The sequence below is a fragment of the Trachemys scripta genome, chromosome 17, assembly GCF_013100865.1.
Source record: "Trachemys scripta elegans isolate TJP31775 chromosome 17, CAS_Tse_1.0, whole genome shotgun sequence".
Classification (NCBI taxonomy): Eukaryota; Metazoa; Chordata; order Testudines; family Emydidae; genus Trachemys; species Trachemys scripta.
The window spans coordinates 21,001,208-21,017,803 of NC_048314.1; the positions used below are offsets into that span (position 1 = coordinate 21,001,208).

At 44.5% G+C, this 16,596-nt stretch overlaps 1 protein-coding gene across 4 annotated transcripts in view; it reads right to left on the reverse strand.

Moving 5' to 3' along the window:
* KCNT1 (potassium sodium-activated channel subfamily T member 1) overlaps positions 1 to 16,596 on the reverse strand; it is a 134,093-nt gene that overhangs the window by 104,376 nt on the left and 13,121 nt on the right. For 3 of the 4 annotated variants that reach the window (XM_034751932.1, XM_034751935.1, XM_034751931.1), the window contains exon 2: positions 3,407 to 3,448. The exons of the other annotated variant lie outside the window; for it this stretch is intronic. In XM_034751932.1, coding sequence (XP_034607823.1) covers positions 3,407 to 3,448 — 42 coding nt within the window. The remainder of the gene's footprint in view (positions 1 to 3,406; positions 3,449 to 16,596) is intronic. 4 annotated transcript variants of the gene reach the window in all.

A 16,596-nucleotide genomic window follows, 5' to 3' on the forward strand; every position in this document is an offset into this window, starting at 1 on the left:
GTGATGGCCCATCTATCTAAGTTTTTATAAGGTCACCCACCACTATGGTATCTGAGCATCTTCTGAGCAAGGCACAACATACGAAAGAGAGGGAGATTTAATTAAATCCATACAGAAAGTTTTACAAAGAGAACTCCTACGCAGTTTTCTGGAATATTGTCGAGCATGTGCGAGCTTCATTAACAGCAAATAGCGTCTATGTTAGAATGTCAGTTCGATCGAGACATGGGAAATGCGTCAACGTTTGTAAATACCATTGAAAACTGTGGACGTAATTAATATTGCAGGATGCCTTTGGAAATACCCACTGCAGACATTGATAAGGGATCATATACTCGTGACCGGTTTCCTAGAGCAAAGGAAAAGCTATTGATTTGGATTTAGGCTTTGTTGAGGATATAACTTGTTACTCTTAAAGTGCTTCTTCTGTATAATAAAGATAAAAGCTTAGACTGCAAGCTCTTGGGGCAGGGACCATCCTTTTGTTCTGTTTGTACAGCACCTAGCACCATAGGGTGCTGGCTCCTATGTGCTACCGCAGTACCAACAGTTAGTTATAAAGGAACCATTCTCACCACAAAAACAAATGACACTGTGAAATCGGTACCATGTGGAATGGAAGGAGTAAGGAGTTTACAATGTGAGGCTGTCAATTAATAATGCTGCCTAGCTGTGAGTTTGGAGACAGGCATGTCTGATGTGCTCCTGGACCTCATTAAAGGAATTTCAACAGAAGAACCACAGACATCAGCAGTCCCACCCTTGCCCAGTAAAGTGGCATAGAAGTGACACTGATTTCTTGTGATCTGATTTTGACGTCACTGTGAGTTGTGGATACTCAGCAAAGGATTGAAGCAATACATGAGCCTTGTGCTAACTTTTTGCCCGCGGGTAAGTTTCATCCTTAGTCTTCAGCACTAAGCAGGATTTGGCCCCTAGTATTACATTCGGTGTCTCTTTAAGCCTGGTACAGTCACATGAAATACCTGCATAGACTCAGTCATGAGAGCCCAGCAGCTGTTGTAGTCAGGCTCACAAAGTAAATATCTTTTAAGGAAGGTAAACGACATTCTATGTGTTTGACATTTTCTGTTACTGGAAATGAATTTCCTTCCTGATGAGAATGGCAAAATAGTTCCATTACCTCGAGGCCCTCTGTTCGCAAACAGCTCATGGTTGACTCAAAAAATGTTACCCCCCATTTAAATATTTAATGCATTTAGACAGTTATAACAACTGCCACCACCCATGTTTTGCTGTCTGCTATATTCCCTTTTTTACCAACTGTATACAATGCAATCACATTTCTGCATCTTTCAAAGCATTTCAAAGGCAGCTTCCATTAAAAAAGTCACTCTATTTATAATAAAGTCCCTTACATGCCAAAATATTGGTTTCCTTGGGGGTATAATTACATCAGTCACCAATATTGTGCTATTTGTCCTAAAGCACTTCTCTGCACCAGGCAGGGATGCAACACATAGCAACAGTTCTGGACAGGAAGTGAAGTATCCAATTGCTACTGCAGGTGGTACATAGGGGAGCAAAACACGAGGAATTTGGTCGGAACACTGGGATCAACAACCCCCTCACCCCCGCTTTGTTTTTAATGCCATAAGAACTTAAAGATAACACTTGAAAGAATGCTCCCAGCACCACATTACCTCCTCACTCCATGCTTGGCCAGTATTTTGGAAGTAAGAGTGCTACCTACCAGGTCATCGGTGTAATTCCCTGCGGGCCTGGGCATTTCTTTCCTTGCTGATCTCCCTTGCAAATACTGACCTGGCCAGGCTCTGCTTAGGTTGTGTGATCTGACATTACAGCCAGAGGCATCCTGGTTGCAGCTCACAGATATTTGCTTAGAGTACATACTGTGGTTCTGCACAATAATCAAGTCTATAGATGGAGAAAAATAATATTTCCATACACTACAAAACAGCAATAAAACCCAAGATCAGGACAAGTATGGTTACTTCACAGGATCAGTCTTGAAAGAACAGTGTCAACTTTTTACCAAAAAACCTATTCAGTCCCCAAATAGGATGAGATAAATTAGCTTGACTAAAAAGTAGATATGCTTTGCAGCCGGTGTAAAGTGCAAATAACTCAGTTGTGGAAAGGCCTTGAAAGATGGTATGCCTGATCGGAAATCCTGGCTGATAAAATAGGAGGAAAGTCCTTGAAGAAGAGGCCAGAGTTATCAAGGATGATTCTGATTTTAGCAAAGAAAGGGATTCAAGAAGTAGTGACCACGGCCATGTAGGTTCCAATAAATAAGGTATAAAAGGGTGGACACTTAAAGGACCCTTGTTGCTAGTGCCTGCCTGTCCATTTGGAGATGCCAATATGAGTATGAGCTCCTTGAGCCTAGTTCTGTTGAAAATACCTGATCAATACCTATAAATGCATGGTAGTGTATGGGTGTGATAATTGTTTAGGTGCTTAAGGCAGAGTTGGAGCAGTTGCCTATATGCCATTCAGCCTTTGGATTTAATAAAAGGAATTTATGATTAAACTGGTGTCGTGGTGGTATCTTGCATTATTTATTATTAATAATAATAATAATTCCAACACCCCATCAGCAAGCAGTAGCAATATACGAGTGGGTTTCACAATATTGATTTTATTTTACTTACTGCTTGGGAGCTGAATAATTTATTCTTAATTTTAAAAGCAGAAAGAAAAGAAATGAGTGGATAATATGTTGTGGGATTTTTGATTATTTATTTTGAAACATTACAGACTGACACTTGGGAGCCTGCTCCTATAATTGCTACTGGTGATGAAGCCAGATTGTTATAATTAAAGTCGGAGTGTGGATCTATTCCCTTATAGATAATCACCAATTTGTTCTAAGGATGTTACTTTTTTGCCCCCAAGAAGAAACTCAAATATCCTTGAGCACAAAGACTCATCATCCACCATTGTGTGAACTACTTTAACTTCAAGAGGTTTTGAATATCTTTGTTGCCGAGCAATTATCAGGAATAAATTAAGTCTTTCAACTCTATTAAAAGCAGAATAATCCATTACAAACTGCTAAAATGAAAACTGACCATTGCTGCGTGCAGTAGCTATTACCATAAACACTTGATTGAGCAAAGAATGTGCAGACACGAGTCACAAGGAAAACCACATCATCCATTTCTTTTCTATTTGTATATTTTCATCACATGAAACAGCATAGGGTCAGTTGTGTGGGAACACAAAGCATTGACAATTGAGGGCAAAGAGAAGTCCTGTTTTGGGTGGCTTAGTGTCCAGTCAACATTCACGTCAAATTCCCAGTAATATTAAGGGGAGTGAAAGGCACACATGAAAAGGAGACTAAAACCCCAGGTTTCTTAAACACAGCTCCTGCATGGCCAAGAAACTCATGCAATTCATGCAGCTGCAAACTTACTGTGAAAGTGAGGAATCCATACTGAAATCTTCTGCATGTGGCCTACAGACACAGAGTAAAAGCATCATAACAAATGAGACAAACATCAACTATACCATAAGGGTTACTAGGGGGAATGGACAGGGCTGAGGAGTACAGACCTGTTAAAGGAAACTAACATAAAACAGACAAAACCAAGCATTATAATGGGCCAAATTCAAAGATATGCTATCAAGATCAATGGAGCTGCATGCAATTATCTGGGGTAGAATTTGGCCATGTGTCTGTTAATATCCTGATCAACATTCTATTTACTGTGTATTGGATATTAGGCATCAAAGAATATTATGTAACAAGATTTTGGGGGCGGGTGTTTACTTTTTTTTAAAAAAAGGCCCAGCTATACTATATTCCTACACATGAAAAAAAATAAAATGTTATATTTATTGCAAATTATATTGCTGCACTAGTTTAATACAATGCCACATCTGTTGGGAATAACTTTGCCCTTTTTGGTGTTTCTCATGGGTTACACACCGGATTGATCCTGAATGCATCGGTTTTGATTTTACATTCATGGTGCATTAGACAAAAGGAAGACAGACAAATAACAGAACAAAGAAGAACAATGAGGGTGGCATTAATGGCATTAATGACAGAAAGCGGGGCTGGGGTAAGAACACAAGGAGCGCGCAAGAGAGCGTAGGAGTTGAAGGAAACACTGAGTTCCAAACAGCCCTCGTGGGATTTGCAGTTCATGTGCTGTACATTTCCAAAGTGTAGCTAAGCATTACCTGTGCCAGTTTTCAGGTCCCCAGCTCTCTTTTTCTAATGGCTAAGCGTCTTGGTTCTGTTCAGAATCCCGCTCCGTCAAGAGCTCCTATTCCTTAGCACTGTAGGGCACTATAAAAAGTCACAGACCAGAAGGCTCTGCTACATTAATATGAGTCCCCATTATCTTTAATCTGTAGGCAGATCCACACATCTGATTCTTCAGCCGGAAAACCAGCAGCCGGCTCTCTAGATCACCACAGCTACAATGCTGCAGCCTGCACTGGGCTTTTTGCCTGGAGACTCTGTCCTCCCTAGAGCCTTTATGTCCGCACCAGCCTAGTGCCTTCAAAAAGCCCAAAGCCAAGCTGAATTTGGCTCCAAAGGACATTCAGATCATTGTGCTGTCTCCACATTTTCTGGGCTGCCACCCCTTGGCCATTAGTTTAATCAAGATGCTACTTGGTACAATCAGGGATGCTGAAACTGGACCAGCCCCCTAAAGCATTTGTGAAGCAAAACACCGTAATCAATTAGTTGCCACAAGGACCTAAAAACTGGTGTGGTTTTGTTTAATTAATACTTCTCAGGAAAAGCTGAGGACCATTAAAATTGACAATCGTACGCTGCTGAGGACTTATTCCATGTAGCAAAGATTAAGATTGCTGCCGTTGGGGCCCAGTTTTGTTTGCCACAGAAACCAGGCAAGATTCAGCTCCCCAGATCCCTTTGGACACGGTCCTGCATAGCTCACACTATGGCCTTTTGCTCCATCACTGGCTCCTGGGAACACAAACTCCCTCAAGGAGAGTAGCCCAAGTTCAGATAGTCCACTAGCTGAACTTCGCATACACTGGTGCCAAGGAAAGGTGCAAAGGTAAAGAGGAGATCTCCGGGAAAGACTCCATGATGGGCTTCTATTAGCATAACTGGGGGACTCCCCCAATAATCCAGTCCCCACACAACACTCTTCCCATGCTAAACACCTCACCTGCTGTTAAACAGGCTGGGATGAATCTCCCCATAGGCTGCTCTCCATTTCCTCTTTATTCCTTAGGTGTGTGTGTGGGAGGAAATGGAATTCACTCTGGCTAAATGATCATTAATTCCAGTAAGGACAGTGGGATCAGGGTAAAATTTCACTGGCTTCATACCCTTGGAAAGAGACATCTCACATGGCTGTAGCCCAAGCAAGGTGAGTGAAAGGGCCAGGATCTGCAGTCCCTGGTAGATTGGTACGAGTGAGGGAGGAAGGATGGTCTCTTTGATCCGGGTGCAAGCTTGGGCATGGGGGACCCCAGCTCAATTCTCTGCTCTGCCTCAGACTTTCTGCGTTAACCTAGGCAAAGCACTTTTGGCTTGTCTGTACAGTTAGTGTGTGGCTAGCTGGGGTGTAAACCTACCTCACACCAGTCTGCCACACACCCCCTGTTCCCTAGTGCACTTTGAAATGGATCGTCTCCATTTCAAAGTGCACCAGGGAGCTCTGTGTGTGTGACAGTGGGGTCCCCCCAGATAGTGAGGGGTCCCCCCCAGCTTGGCAGGCTAGTGTGAGGTAGATTTACACCCCAACTTGCCACACGCTGTTTGTAGAGACAAGCCCTTAGTCTCTCTGTGCTTCAGATCCCCATCTGTAAAATGGGGATAAGCAATTCTCCACAGGGATGTTGAGAACATAAATCCATTAAAGACTGTGAAGTGCTCAGGTACGACAGTAATGGGGGCCAGATGAGTCCCAGGGAGAGAGAGTGAAGAAAGTCTTGAGTAAGCAAAGCAGAGCTGAGACCCCTGGGATAAGTGTCGATGGATACAGACCCCTGATTGGGTCAGGGCTACCAGCCGAGTCACTGGAGCTGGCTAGAAAATGCCAAGGAAATCTCAACGTTTCTGTTGACATTTCAAAATATTTCAGCCACCCTGTATGCTGGTAAAGAACCTGCAAATTTGTTTTCATGAAAATTTCACAAGGAAAATTTTCAAAACAATTTCAACCAGCTCTTCCTCTCACATGACAGGGGCCAGATGCATCCAGCAATTCCCAGTAGGGGCCAGACATTACACTGGGGTGCCCTTTTTGCAGTACATGCAGTAGTGTTTGGGTAAGTAGAACAGAGCGCATTGAGCACCAGTACTGCTCTATTTGACTCTAACCTGTATTTTAGATGGACCAGCGCCCTTCAGAGGATTGCAAGTCCTCATGCCAAATGCGCAAACCACACATGGATCAATGCTCAAAATACACAAGGATTGTTTGTGGATAAAGGAATAAGCACGTCAGTGTTTGTGTATTACCAGAGGCCACTGAGCCTCTGGCTTGGGCTTCACTACCAATGTATGTCAGAATAACTAAGTCGCTCCAGGGTGTGGAAAATCCAGACCCATGAGAACTACAGTTATACCAGCCTAACCCCCATTGGAGACAGAGCTATGTTGATGGGAGGCCTTCTCTTGCTGACATAGTTACCATCCCCTGGCGAGATGGATTAACTACGCCGACGGGAGAAGCTGTCCTGTCAGTGCAGGTAGCGTCTTCGCTATGCGCTGCAGTGTCATACGCGTAGACAAGCCCTCTGTTAGGCAGTAGATGCCATTGTTGATTGAATGATCCATCTATTGATTCATGCATTCCTTACGATACACAGTGCTAGCTCACAGCTGGTTTGGACAGAAATTACCTCCCGACCGCACCACCTCCTCTTTCTCCTGGCAATGCCTGGTTCCAAGTTTTTTCCCTTAGGCTTAAGCAAGCAAAATTACACAAAACAACAGACGATTTTATCTGGAGATCGTCTCTGATGTGACCACGTATACAAAGTGCTGGACAAGCAGTTTCTAGCCTTGTCCCAGACCTGAAGAAGAGCTCTGCGTGGCTCGAAAGCTGGTCTCTCTCACCAACAGAAGTTGGTCCAATAAAAGATATTCCCCCACCCACCTTGACTCTCACTGACGGCTGAATTAGCTGTTTGTGTTTTGGCATCCAGCCTCTTAGTAAGATGAGTACCTTGCAGAACTCCACCTATGCGAACTATTTATAACTTCAGTGCGTTAGCCAGGACGGGCCAGCATTTCTCCTGCCCGGGGCCCAAGTTGCCACTTCTCTGTTAGACAGATTCAAACAAGGTTTTACAAGGACTAAAGCTATTTTACAGGTAGCATTGTGTGTGTGTTATTTGCCAGCAAAGGAACAGACAGCCCATTGGGCTCAGTGCAGCAGGCCAAGGACCCTGCTCCTAAAGGCAAAAGAGAAAGAGTCACACATGCAAAGCACATGCATGGATCATGCCTAATAAAAGAGACTTGCATAGTCCATTCACTGATCTTTGCATTTTTCCATTCTTGCCAACTTAACCTTGCCACTTCACTCCAGAAATACAGGACCCTGATTACAATTCCATCCAGCAAGATTATATACCATTTATGGGCTCTGCTCCACTTCTGAAAACTTTCTACATCATTTCCCTCCAGCAACATATGGTCACTGGTTACCATCATCTAATACCAGAGTCCTTTTATCTTATGCACAAACAGCTAATGTCCCACTGAGCCCAATGTGACTGCAACCCACTAGAGTCTTGGGAGCACGCAAGTGAGAACTAACCAGTGCCTAAGGCAGTGGGAGGTTCGGATGACCAGGATCTATAAAACCTTAGTGACAGCTCACTGCTTTGTCTGCCATGGAATGGCTACGGCATCAGTTCAGAAGGCTGCAGGACTGACCCTTGTGACAGTGGCATCCCAGACTCTCTGTGGACTAGGAACCAAGCCTGCGTCTCCGCACCGTGGCTCTCCCTTACTCTTCATGATTCAGGGAGAATTGGCTCAGCAGGAATCCTGGGTTGACTCCTCCTAGACGGTAATCAGAGGTAGGTAGAAAGGACTCCTTTTTAATACCTCATTCAAAGGCTGTGCAGCATCCCAGCAGGGGGCAGTGGGAATGAGTTCAGGTCCTTGCAGAGCCCTTGAACCCAGGACCTTCAAACCCAACGATGAGAATGCTCCGAGCTGAGCTAAACTGCTGCGCGTAATTATTGGGAGTTATAGTCACTTACAAGAGAGCAAATAAAGCCCGGAGCTGGTGTCAACACTCATTAGTAACCCTAAATGAGGATACAAAATAATTCAAGTGTCCCATACGAGCACAGCATGAAAAGGAATTTGAGAGACATGTCAAGTCATCTTATTTATGCATACCTAATTGTACTGATACTTCGTTCCAGCACAGCACGCACAAATCACGGGCTATTTCAAAGGGAACACACAGCAATGGATGGAGTTAGAATACACACCCTAATCTCGGGGGGAATAAATTCAGAGCCAGACCTATACCTCCTGTTTGCTTGTAGCCAGGATATGTCTCAGGAATACCAGCATCTCTGACAGCCACTGTCAGACTCCTCACATGGCCTTTTTAACATGGTAACTGCCTTTTAAGGTTAAATTAAACCACAAGGGGATGTTTCTAGATCTAGGTGCAATAAAATCTCTATATGAGCCACGAATCTGTCTTAAGGAATTGTTTTAATGTCATTAAAACTTTCTTCTAGATGCTGTTTTAAAATAAAGCCCCCAGAGATTTGGATTCATGTAATACGACTTGTACCAGAAGAGATGAAGTTTATCCAGCTCTAACTCTGATTCTGTTTCCCAGCTGCTCTGTCATATGTTGTGAGGTTACATCAGTTACTAGGGAAAAAAGATTTTTTTTCCCCCATGAAGTGATCTCACTAGGACTAAAGAGAGCTCCATACAGATCACCTGATTCTGTATGCTTTAGATGTCTGGGAAATAGCAGCCAGTCAGCCATGCTCTCATGATTTTTTTCATTCCTCCTCCCTTAGGAGAAAATGAGAGAGATTAAAGGCAGATGATGTCATTTTTCTTCTGCTGTCTATATTTTACGTCCTGTCAATTTGCACCATTTCGGATCACCACAATGCAAGTACGTTCTCCTGACAATGCAAGTACGTTCTCCTGTTGGCATTCTTTCATGACAAGTTGTGATCATTGCAGCACCCAGAAGCATGCTAGATGCTTTGGACAAGACAAGTCCCTGCTATGAAGAGCTTACACTATAATATTACATGTGATACAACAAGTGAGAGTGACAAACAAAAGACCAGGAAGGGCTGTGGGGAAAGAACTAGGATTATAGGTGCTAACATTAGACAGTTACTCAGTTCAGTTATGAGTACATCTAGATGGCTCAGTCACTATATAACATGCACACGTATATTAATTAACTCACTTCTGATAGGAGACCAGCAGGAGTGAGTTCGATGGGATCTGAATGAGAAGAGGTGGGTGTCCTGGTGAGTAGGATGGAAGAGGGCGTTCTGGGCATAAGGGGCATCACGGAAGAAGGTACTGAGGTGGCTTTGGGAGGAGGAAATGCAAAAGACATCAGGGTTTGCTGTTCAGACAGTGCTTGGAGTTTCTGATGAAGGGGTAGCTCCAGTATCCCATGCTACTGGAGTGTCCCTGGAACATACAGCGCTTAGCAAAAAGTCCATTTTTCTATATATTTGGTGCTTTCAAGAAGGTACTCAGCTTCCCTCTCCAGAAGAGTCACTTTGTGACTGATCCAATGGACGGTGCCGCTCCAGGAGGCTTTGGATCAAGCTCACATCCGTGAGAAACTGAGAGCACAAGGTTCCCCCATATGGTCCTCCATGGCTCAGAGAGGTGACACCCATGAAAGCTTATGCCCAAATAAATCTGTTAGTCTTCAAGGTGCCACTGGACTCCTTGTTTTTGTGGATACAGACTAACACAGCTACCCCCTGATACTTCATCCCTCCTCTAGTGCTCTAAACTCCTGCAAGCCCAACACCGCAGCCTGGGTGTCTGAAATACAGTGACTCAGGCTATAGGAGAAAAATTAATTCTCTTTGCAGAATTACACTCTCGTCAGTTTAGAGAGGAAAAGAAATAGACAATTGTTTTTTTTCCTGAAGGAAGAAAAAAATCCGTAAAACTGTGGAGGGGTTTTAGTTGATATTTTTTAGACATCTCCTGTCTGTGCAAAAGCAAGGACTGTGCATGGTTCTCTGCTGGTTCCCCTTTCACCATTCTCAGTGTGACAATCAATATTGGAAAACGCTCTTTATTCCATTCCCCCTACAGAACAGCCATATCAAACACATGACAGACCCATCAAGGAATAGAACAAGAGGAGACATGACAATGCCATTTGGGAGAGGTTTAATGTAGTTGAGTTGTGCTTTACGAGCCATTCCCTCTGGCACAGTTTAGGTTAAACAACAAAAAATAGAACGTTGTGTTAAAAAAAAGAGTGAGTCAAAGGGAAAGATAATAGCTTCTTAGGCTAAATGGAATCTAGGGATGCTAGAAGTGTCCCCTTGTGGTTTAATTTAGCCTTCATGACTCTCCATGCGTGCCAGCCATGGTGACAGCTATTAATTCTGATGGCTGGAGAGTCGCAATTGCTAGTATGAAGAGTGGTGATGTTCATGTGGGTAATAATCACTGTCACGGTAACAGATGCTGCTGTATCAATTGTTCTAAAGGCAGATATTCCTGATGCAACAGAATGGTGCCCTTGACTCATAGATTCATAGATTCTAGGACTGGAAGGGACCTCGAGAGGTCATCGAGTCCAGTCCCCTGCCCGCATGGCAGGACCAAATACTGTCTAGACCATCCCTGATAGACATTTATCTAACCTACTCTTACATATCTCCAGAGATGGAGATTCCACAACCTCCCTAGGCAATTTATTCCAGTGTTCAACCACCCTGACCGTTAGGAACTTTTTCCTAATGTCCAACCTAGACCTCCCTTGCTGCAGTTTAAACCCATTGCTTCTTGTTCTATCCTTAGAGGCTAAGGTGAACAAGTTTTCTCCCTCCTCCTTATGATACCCTTTTGACGTAACATCCTCAATGACCAGGCTGTTGGGTGATGAGGGACGCAGAGGCTTTAACAGCCCATGAGTCACAGATGGTGTAAGACCTTGAGTAGCAGACCCCAGCGCTGCTGAATGGGTGTTTTGGCAGGAATGGATCTTCCTGTCTTGTTTTTTGGCTGCTGGGCAGCTAGATGATTAATCTTTCCACCAGACTGCCGCCATATCCCCAGCTTGATTCCAATGTATTGAACCAGGCAATGCTTGAGGGACTTTTTGAACAGCATGAGATTTTCCAGGCACTCTAGGCACAGTGCTGGTGCTTTCAGGGACTGGAGGCAGGAAGCCAATGAACACTGAGCTCTGGGGTACCTGATCCAGACTCCACTTGCCGACAGTTAGGCAAACAGCCCACTTCTGTTTCCCTCAAGACACTCAGAGGCCCCAATATTTCCACAGGGGGAAAAAGACGCCAGAAATGCTGTACCCTAATGTGGCACGCTTGGAGCTATAGCGTGAGTTTAGGCACAGCCCTGAACAAGGCTTGGTGCGTGAGCTGCATCACCCCAGGAGTAGCCCTGGGATGCACTGAGCCTCAGACACCCATGTAGTCACAACTCCTGCCCTGTCTCCTCCCTGCTCGAGAGGCTGATACCAGCAGTAATCACCATTCTCTCCATGTTGGCTCAGCTACTCTGGCACACAAGCCGGGTGGAGACAATTCTCTGCCCATCCCCCAACCCTCCCCATCCATCTGCTCTGGGGAGGGAGGAAGCGGGTGGCATAATGCCACCTACTCCTGTGTGCCCAAATGCAAAGTCTGTACAGCCAGAGTAGAATTAAATCATCTTCTCTCTTCCACCCTTCCCTGGGCATGTTACCAGAGTAATGATCTAACTCTCACATCACGGGGAACCTAAAGGGAAGCCATTTGCACTGCTGAAAGCCGGGACCACTGAAAGGCAGGTGCTGGAATGCGAATGGACACTGAAATGAAAACAAACAGGGAGTTTGCAAACACGTGCTGCGCTGACATTTTAGCTACTTTTGTTAAGTGTGGTCACCAGCGTTTTCAGTGGCAATGGTTCCGTTCAGAGCACCGCTATTAATGCCATCTGTGCTTTGCTTGGAATAACAAAAGCACTTACACACGTGCCTAACTTTAAGTACGTGCATAAGCCCCATTGACTTTTAGCAGAAATCAGGTACACGCTTGAAGCTAAACACCCACTTAAATGCTTTGCTGAACATGGGCTCTAAAAAGCAGCAATGGCCTATCAGAGTGTAATAACAGGCAGTGGCCTCTAGAATCTCCGGCCTATGATTCGCAACTGGATTTGAACTCCTCTGCCATCAAGGGGAATGGTTTGTCAGTCTCTTATTTCCCTATTCCCAGAATCACCAGCAGCAGCCATCAATTTCTTTACATTAAAAAGGAATGCAAGTGCCCAGCTCTGGATTCACAGCAGCACAGCAGCTCAACCAGCGACTAGAACTGAGAAACAGGGGGAGATTTGAGAGGTAACTCAATGGAAATATTGACACCTCCATATCACTTCTCTTCATAGCACTCACTCTTCCCCTCTCCCCTTGCAAATTTTTTACAATGGTTTTGTATTTTAATTGAGCTCTGGTCAAGTGAAAAATTCTCTAAGTTCTCAGCCTTGCCTGTGCTGTTAGCAGGGAGCGAGTGGAGAGGAATTCTATCCGAAGTTAGTTTGATTCTTGGTTTTTGGAAATTTGGGGGCATCAAGCAGGCGTGTTAGTGCTTTTCTGCCTAGTCTAGTGTCATTGCGGTTAATATTATGCTGGTCTTTCACTAGTTGTGTTGTGGTAGCACCTAAAAGCCAGGGGCGGCTCCAGGCACCAGTGCAGCAAGCGCGTGCCTGGGGTGGCAAGCCGCGGGGGTTGCCCTGCCAGTCGCCATGAGGGCAGCAGTCAGGCAGCCTTCGGCAGCATGCCTGCAGGAGGTCCACCGGTCCCGCAGCTTCGGCGGCAATTCGGCAGCGGGTACGCTGAAGGCGCAGGACCGACAGATCACCCACAGAAACGCCACCGAATCTGCATGACCAGCAGACCGCCCGCAGGCGTGCTGCCAAAGGCTGCCTGACTGCCATGCTTGGGGCAGCAAAAAACATAGAGCCGCCCCTGCTAAAAGCCCCAGTCATGGACCAGAATCCCACTGTGCTAAATGCTGTACAAATACACAACACAGGCACTTGCCGTGTACGGTCTCTGGCAATGCCTGTAGCATTTAAGTAGCTGATTTCATTTAATCAAAAGCTATTGAAAACAGTTAATTGTAATGATGTTTGATTTGGAGCTGGAGGTAGAAAAGGGAGCACTATTCTGCACTGGAGGGTCACCACTTCAGCCCATTTCCAGATAACACTACGACTTAAATAAAGCACATTCCAAACCATCAAGGGGAAGCCACAGGGGTACTGCTGATGGCTGTATTACAAGAGGCTCTGTCCCTTCTGAAACGGGGTAGCAAAATCCCATAGCGTGGCACAGCACTTCTCCAACTGCTTCCAGGCCACAGTCAGGTTGGAGCTCAACAGGGAGCTGTCCAGCAAACGCCTCCTGAAAAACTGCAGCAGCAAGTGCTAGCCAAGATCCCCCCAGGCCTACCAATCCTTCATGGTGCGCTGACTGCACTGGGATAACAGTACAGCACTCGAACGTCTCATTCCATAAATCATTTGCAGCCCATTGCAGTAGCCACCCAAAATCAGCAGGGCTTAAACATACCATTTGAATGGGGAAGTTCTGCAATGCCTGAAGCTGTATATTAGGTCCTGCCACCAATTTCGTATTTACTGCAGAGGCAAAGTCATTCATCATTAAGTTCCATGCACACACCAGCCCATGCTAATCAAAACTTCTCCCGCAACACACATTTCCAAAGATATATCAAGGTAGACAAAGACCTGTCAAACTAAAATACACACACATTAATTAATAAACAGGAAACTCCAGACCGCAAAACCCGGCAAAGAAAAAAAACTAGGGTCCTTGAGTAAAGGGCATTTATGGACACAGAGTTGGAATCATTCTGGTCAGGAAGTCAGTCAGACTGAACAACTCTTGTGGAGCAGGGTTTCCCAGGCAGACTGAATGCGGAAGTCAATGGAAGTTGAGGGGGAATGGCACTTCCTGGGATCAGGCCCGAATTTCTCTTCTCCTCAGAATTGCTTAGTTTATTGTGGGAAGGTTTTAGTCTTTGTATGATGTGTAATCAGAAACAGAAGTCAACAGAAAGTTTAATCTCCTCAAACTCCCTTCCTGTAGTAAGCAAACAATTGGGTCAATTATTCTTTGTGATGTTACAGAGAGCACCAGACACCCTGACCCTTTTTGCACAGAAGTTGCAATGATTTTTTTTCCTGGACGAACAAAGCTTCCTTTATCAGACCCAGATCTTCTGGCTTTCTGTGGTGCAGCGCAGCTCTCCTAACTCCAAAGCCTTACCCTACCAAACATTGTAGCTATAATTCTGCATTGGTGATAAGTCACAATGGTGGAAGCTGCAGAATAAGCAGGGCTCAAGCATTGTTACCACTGTGTAAATGCTTAAACTCTGTCTCCACTATTGCTAGCATTGATGGAGAACTGCAACGCTGAAGTTTGTCAGTGTAGATGCTGTAAAACAGCTGTGGAACGGTCACTTGATTAGCCTTGGTAACTAAACTAAGCTATTCAGAGGTGAAACACTTTTCACCAAGGAGAGCAGTATTGATCCATTACTGAGATTTTAATAAGTTTTCCTCTGATGGATTTCAATGTACATGAAAAACAAAAGAAAAAAAAAAGACAGAGCATCCAATTGCCCCATACTTGACTAAAGATAATTTTTCATTTTCTCCAGCGAGTTGGAGGATAGTGAATAATGGCTGGAAGTCTTCACGGACATGACTGGCTGCTGGCCAACATAACAAGACCTGTCTGATTCCAAAGGCCTAGAGGTTCAGCTCTCAATTGGCATTTTTATGGGCAGTCTCTGAGCAAGAGGACAGGGAAGGAACCCGGGTTCCCCTGTTGTTTCTAGAGGTAATTCCTGTGCAACAGGGTTGAGGCACATCCGTGGAGCTGTTTTTATGCATATATCATCAGTCCTTGAGCCTGTGAATTCAGCGTCTTTAGCAAATACATTCACATTGACCATTTCCCTGCCCTACGCAGCTGAAACACTAGCCTTGCTGTTGTGATGCTCTAAGAAAAAGTACTTTAATTCTTATCAAAAATTGGCGTTTTTAGCTACTACTCACAGAGATAATAAGTGTAGGGTTTCAGTAAACTACTAGAGCACTCGAAGGAGAACCATCATTTGCTAATGAGAAGGCACATAGAATTTCCCCAGCTGTAAACAGAGACCAATACACGTGTATGAAATGATCCAACAAGCTCAGCCACTCTCATTGCAAATTAGATTATACACATTAGCAGTGAGGGTCTCTTCCAGGCCCTCCGTTTGTGTTTGTTTTTCCACTGACTTTTTTAAATGTCACAGGGACACATTTATGGGGACAAAACAACAGATGATCTGGCTTTCTCCAAATATATTCCTGGCTGATTAATATGCAATGAGAAGATTATATCAGCCATAGCTTCCTGAGGAAGGAGAAAAATGCTCATAATAAACCAAACACAATCGAAAAAAATTGAGAACCCATATGCCCAGCTCTGAGGCAGAGCCAACAGAATCTCAGGATAAGCCATGGCAATTGCCAAGAATTCTCGACTAGATTTGACACATATGCACATGCAGCTTTATTTCCAATACAAATCTTGATTTAACGACTCCCCTCTTCTCAGCATTATTAAAGCCTAACTCAAGCCACTGACCAGCACTGTCCAAATCTCAGACAAATGGAGATGGATGAAAATTAAACAAGTAGAAAAAAATCTAGCAGGGGTGAAATCATTATATAAACTGCCAGGAAAAACTGACACTTAAATAACCTGAGGGAGCGAATGCTGAATTGTGAAGTCCTCTCACGTGCCACCGAGGTGTGTGCGGGGGAAGGCAGCGGCAGAAATTATCCGTCACAGTTTGTTAATTTTACTTCCAGCATGTTGTAGATGAAGGCCTTGGCCAGGTGCCCATTTCTGTGCGCCTCACAGAATGCCAACGGGAACAGGCCCAGGAAGCTAAAGAACATCTTGTTTACCAAATGGCACCTCTGAACAGGGACTTGAGTGTAATGGACAGAAAAGTAACTCTCTCTGGGATTGCTTTACCCACTTTTCTCAGGGCAAATTCTGAGACCACAGGTAGGTTTAAAAATACGGAAGCAAGACCCTCCTCATCATCTAAAAAATGGGTCAACATTAAACTGGAAAAAATACTGGAAAATATTAGGATTGGTTGAAAATTTTCCATCAAAACTTCCTCCACTATCTGAAAATTAAGTTTTCAGCTAAATAAAAATGTGGATGTAGAAGTGTCTCCTTCCCTCACATTTTTTAATTTTTCAGCTGAAGTTTTCCAGTTTGGGGCTACAGGGAAGGCTCGTTTCCTCCCTGTAGTAGGTTTGGGCCGAGGTTCGGCCCTCAGCGGGGCTGTGGGGTG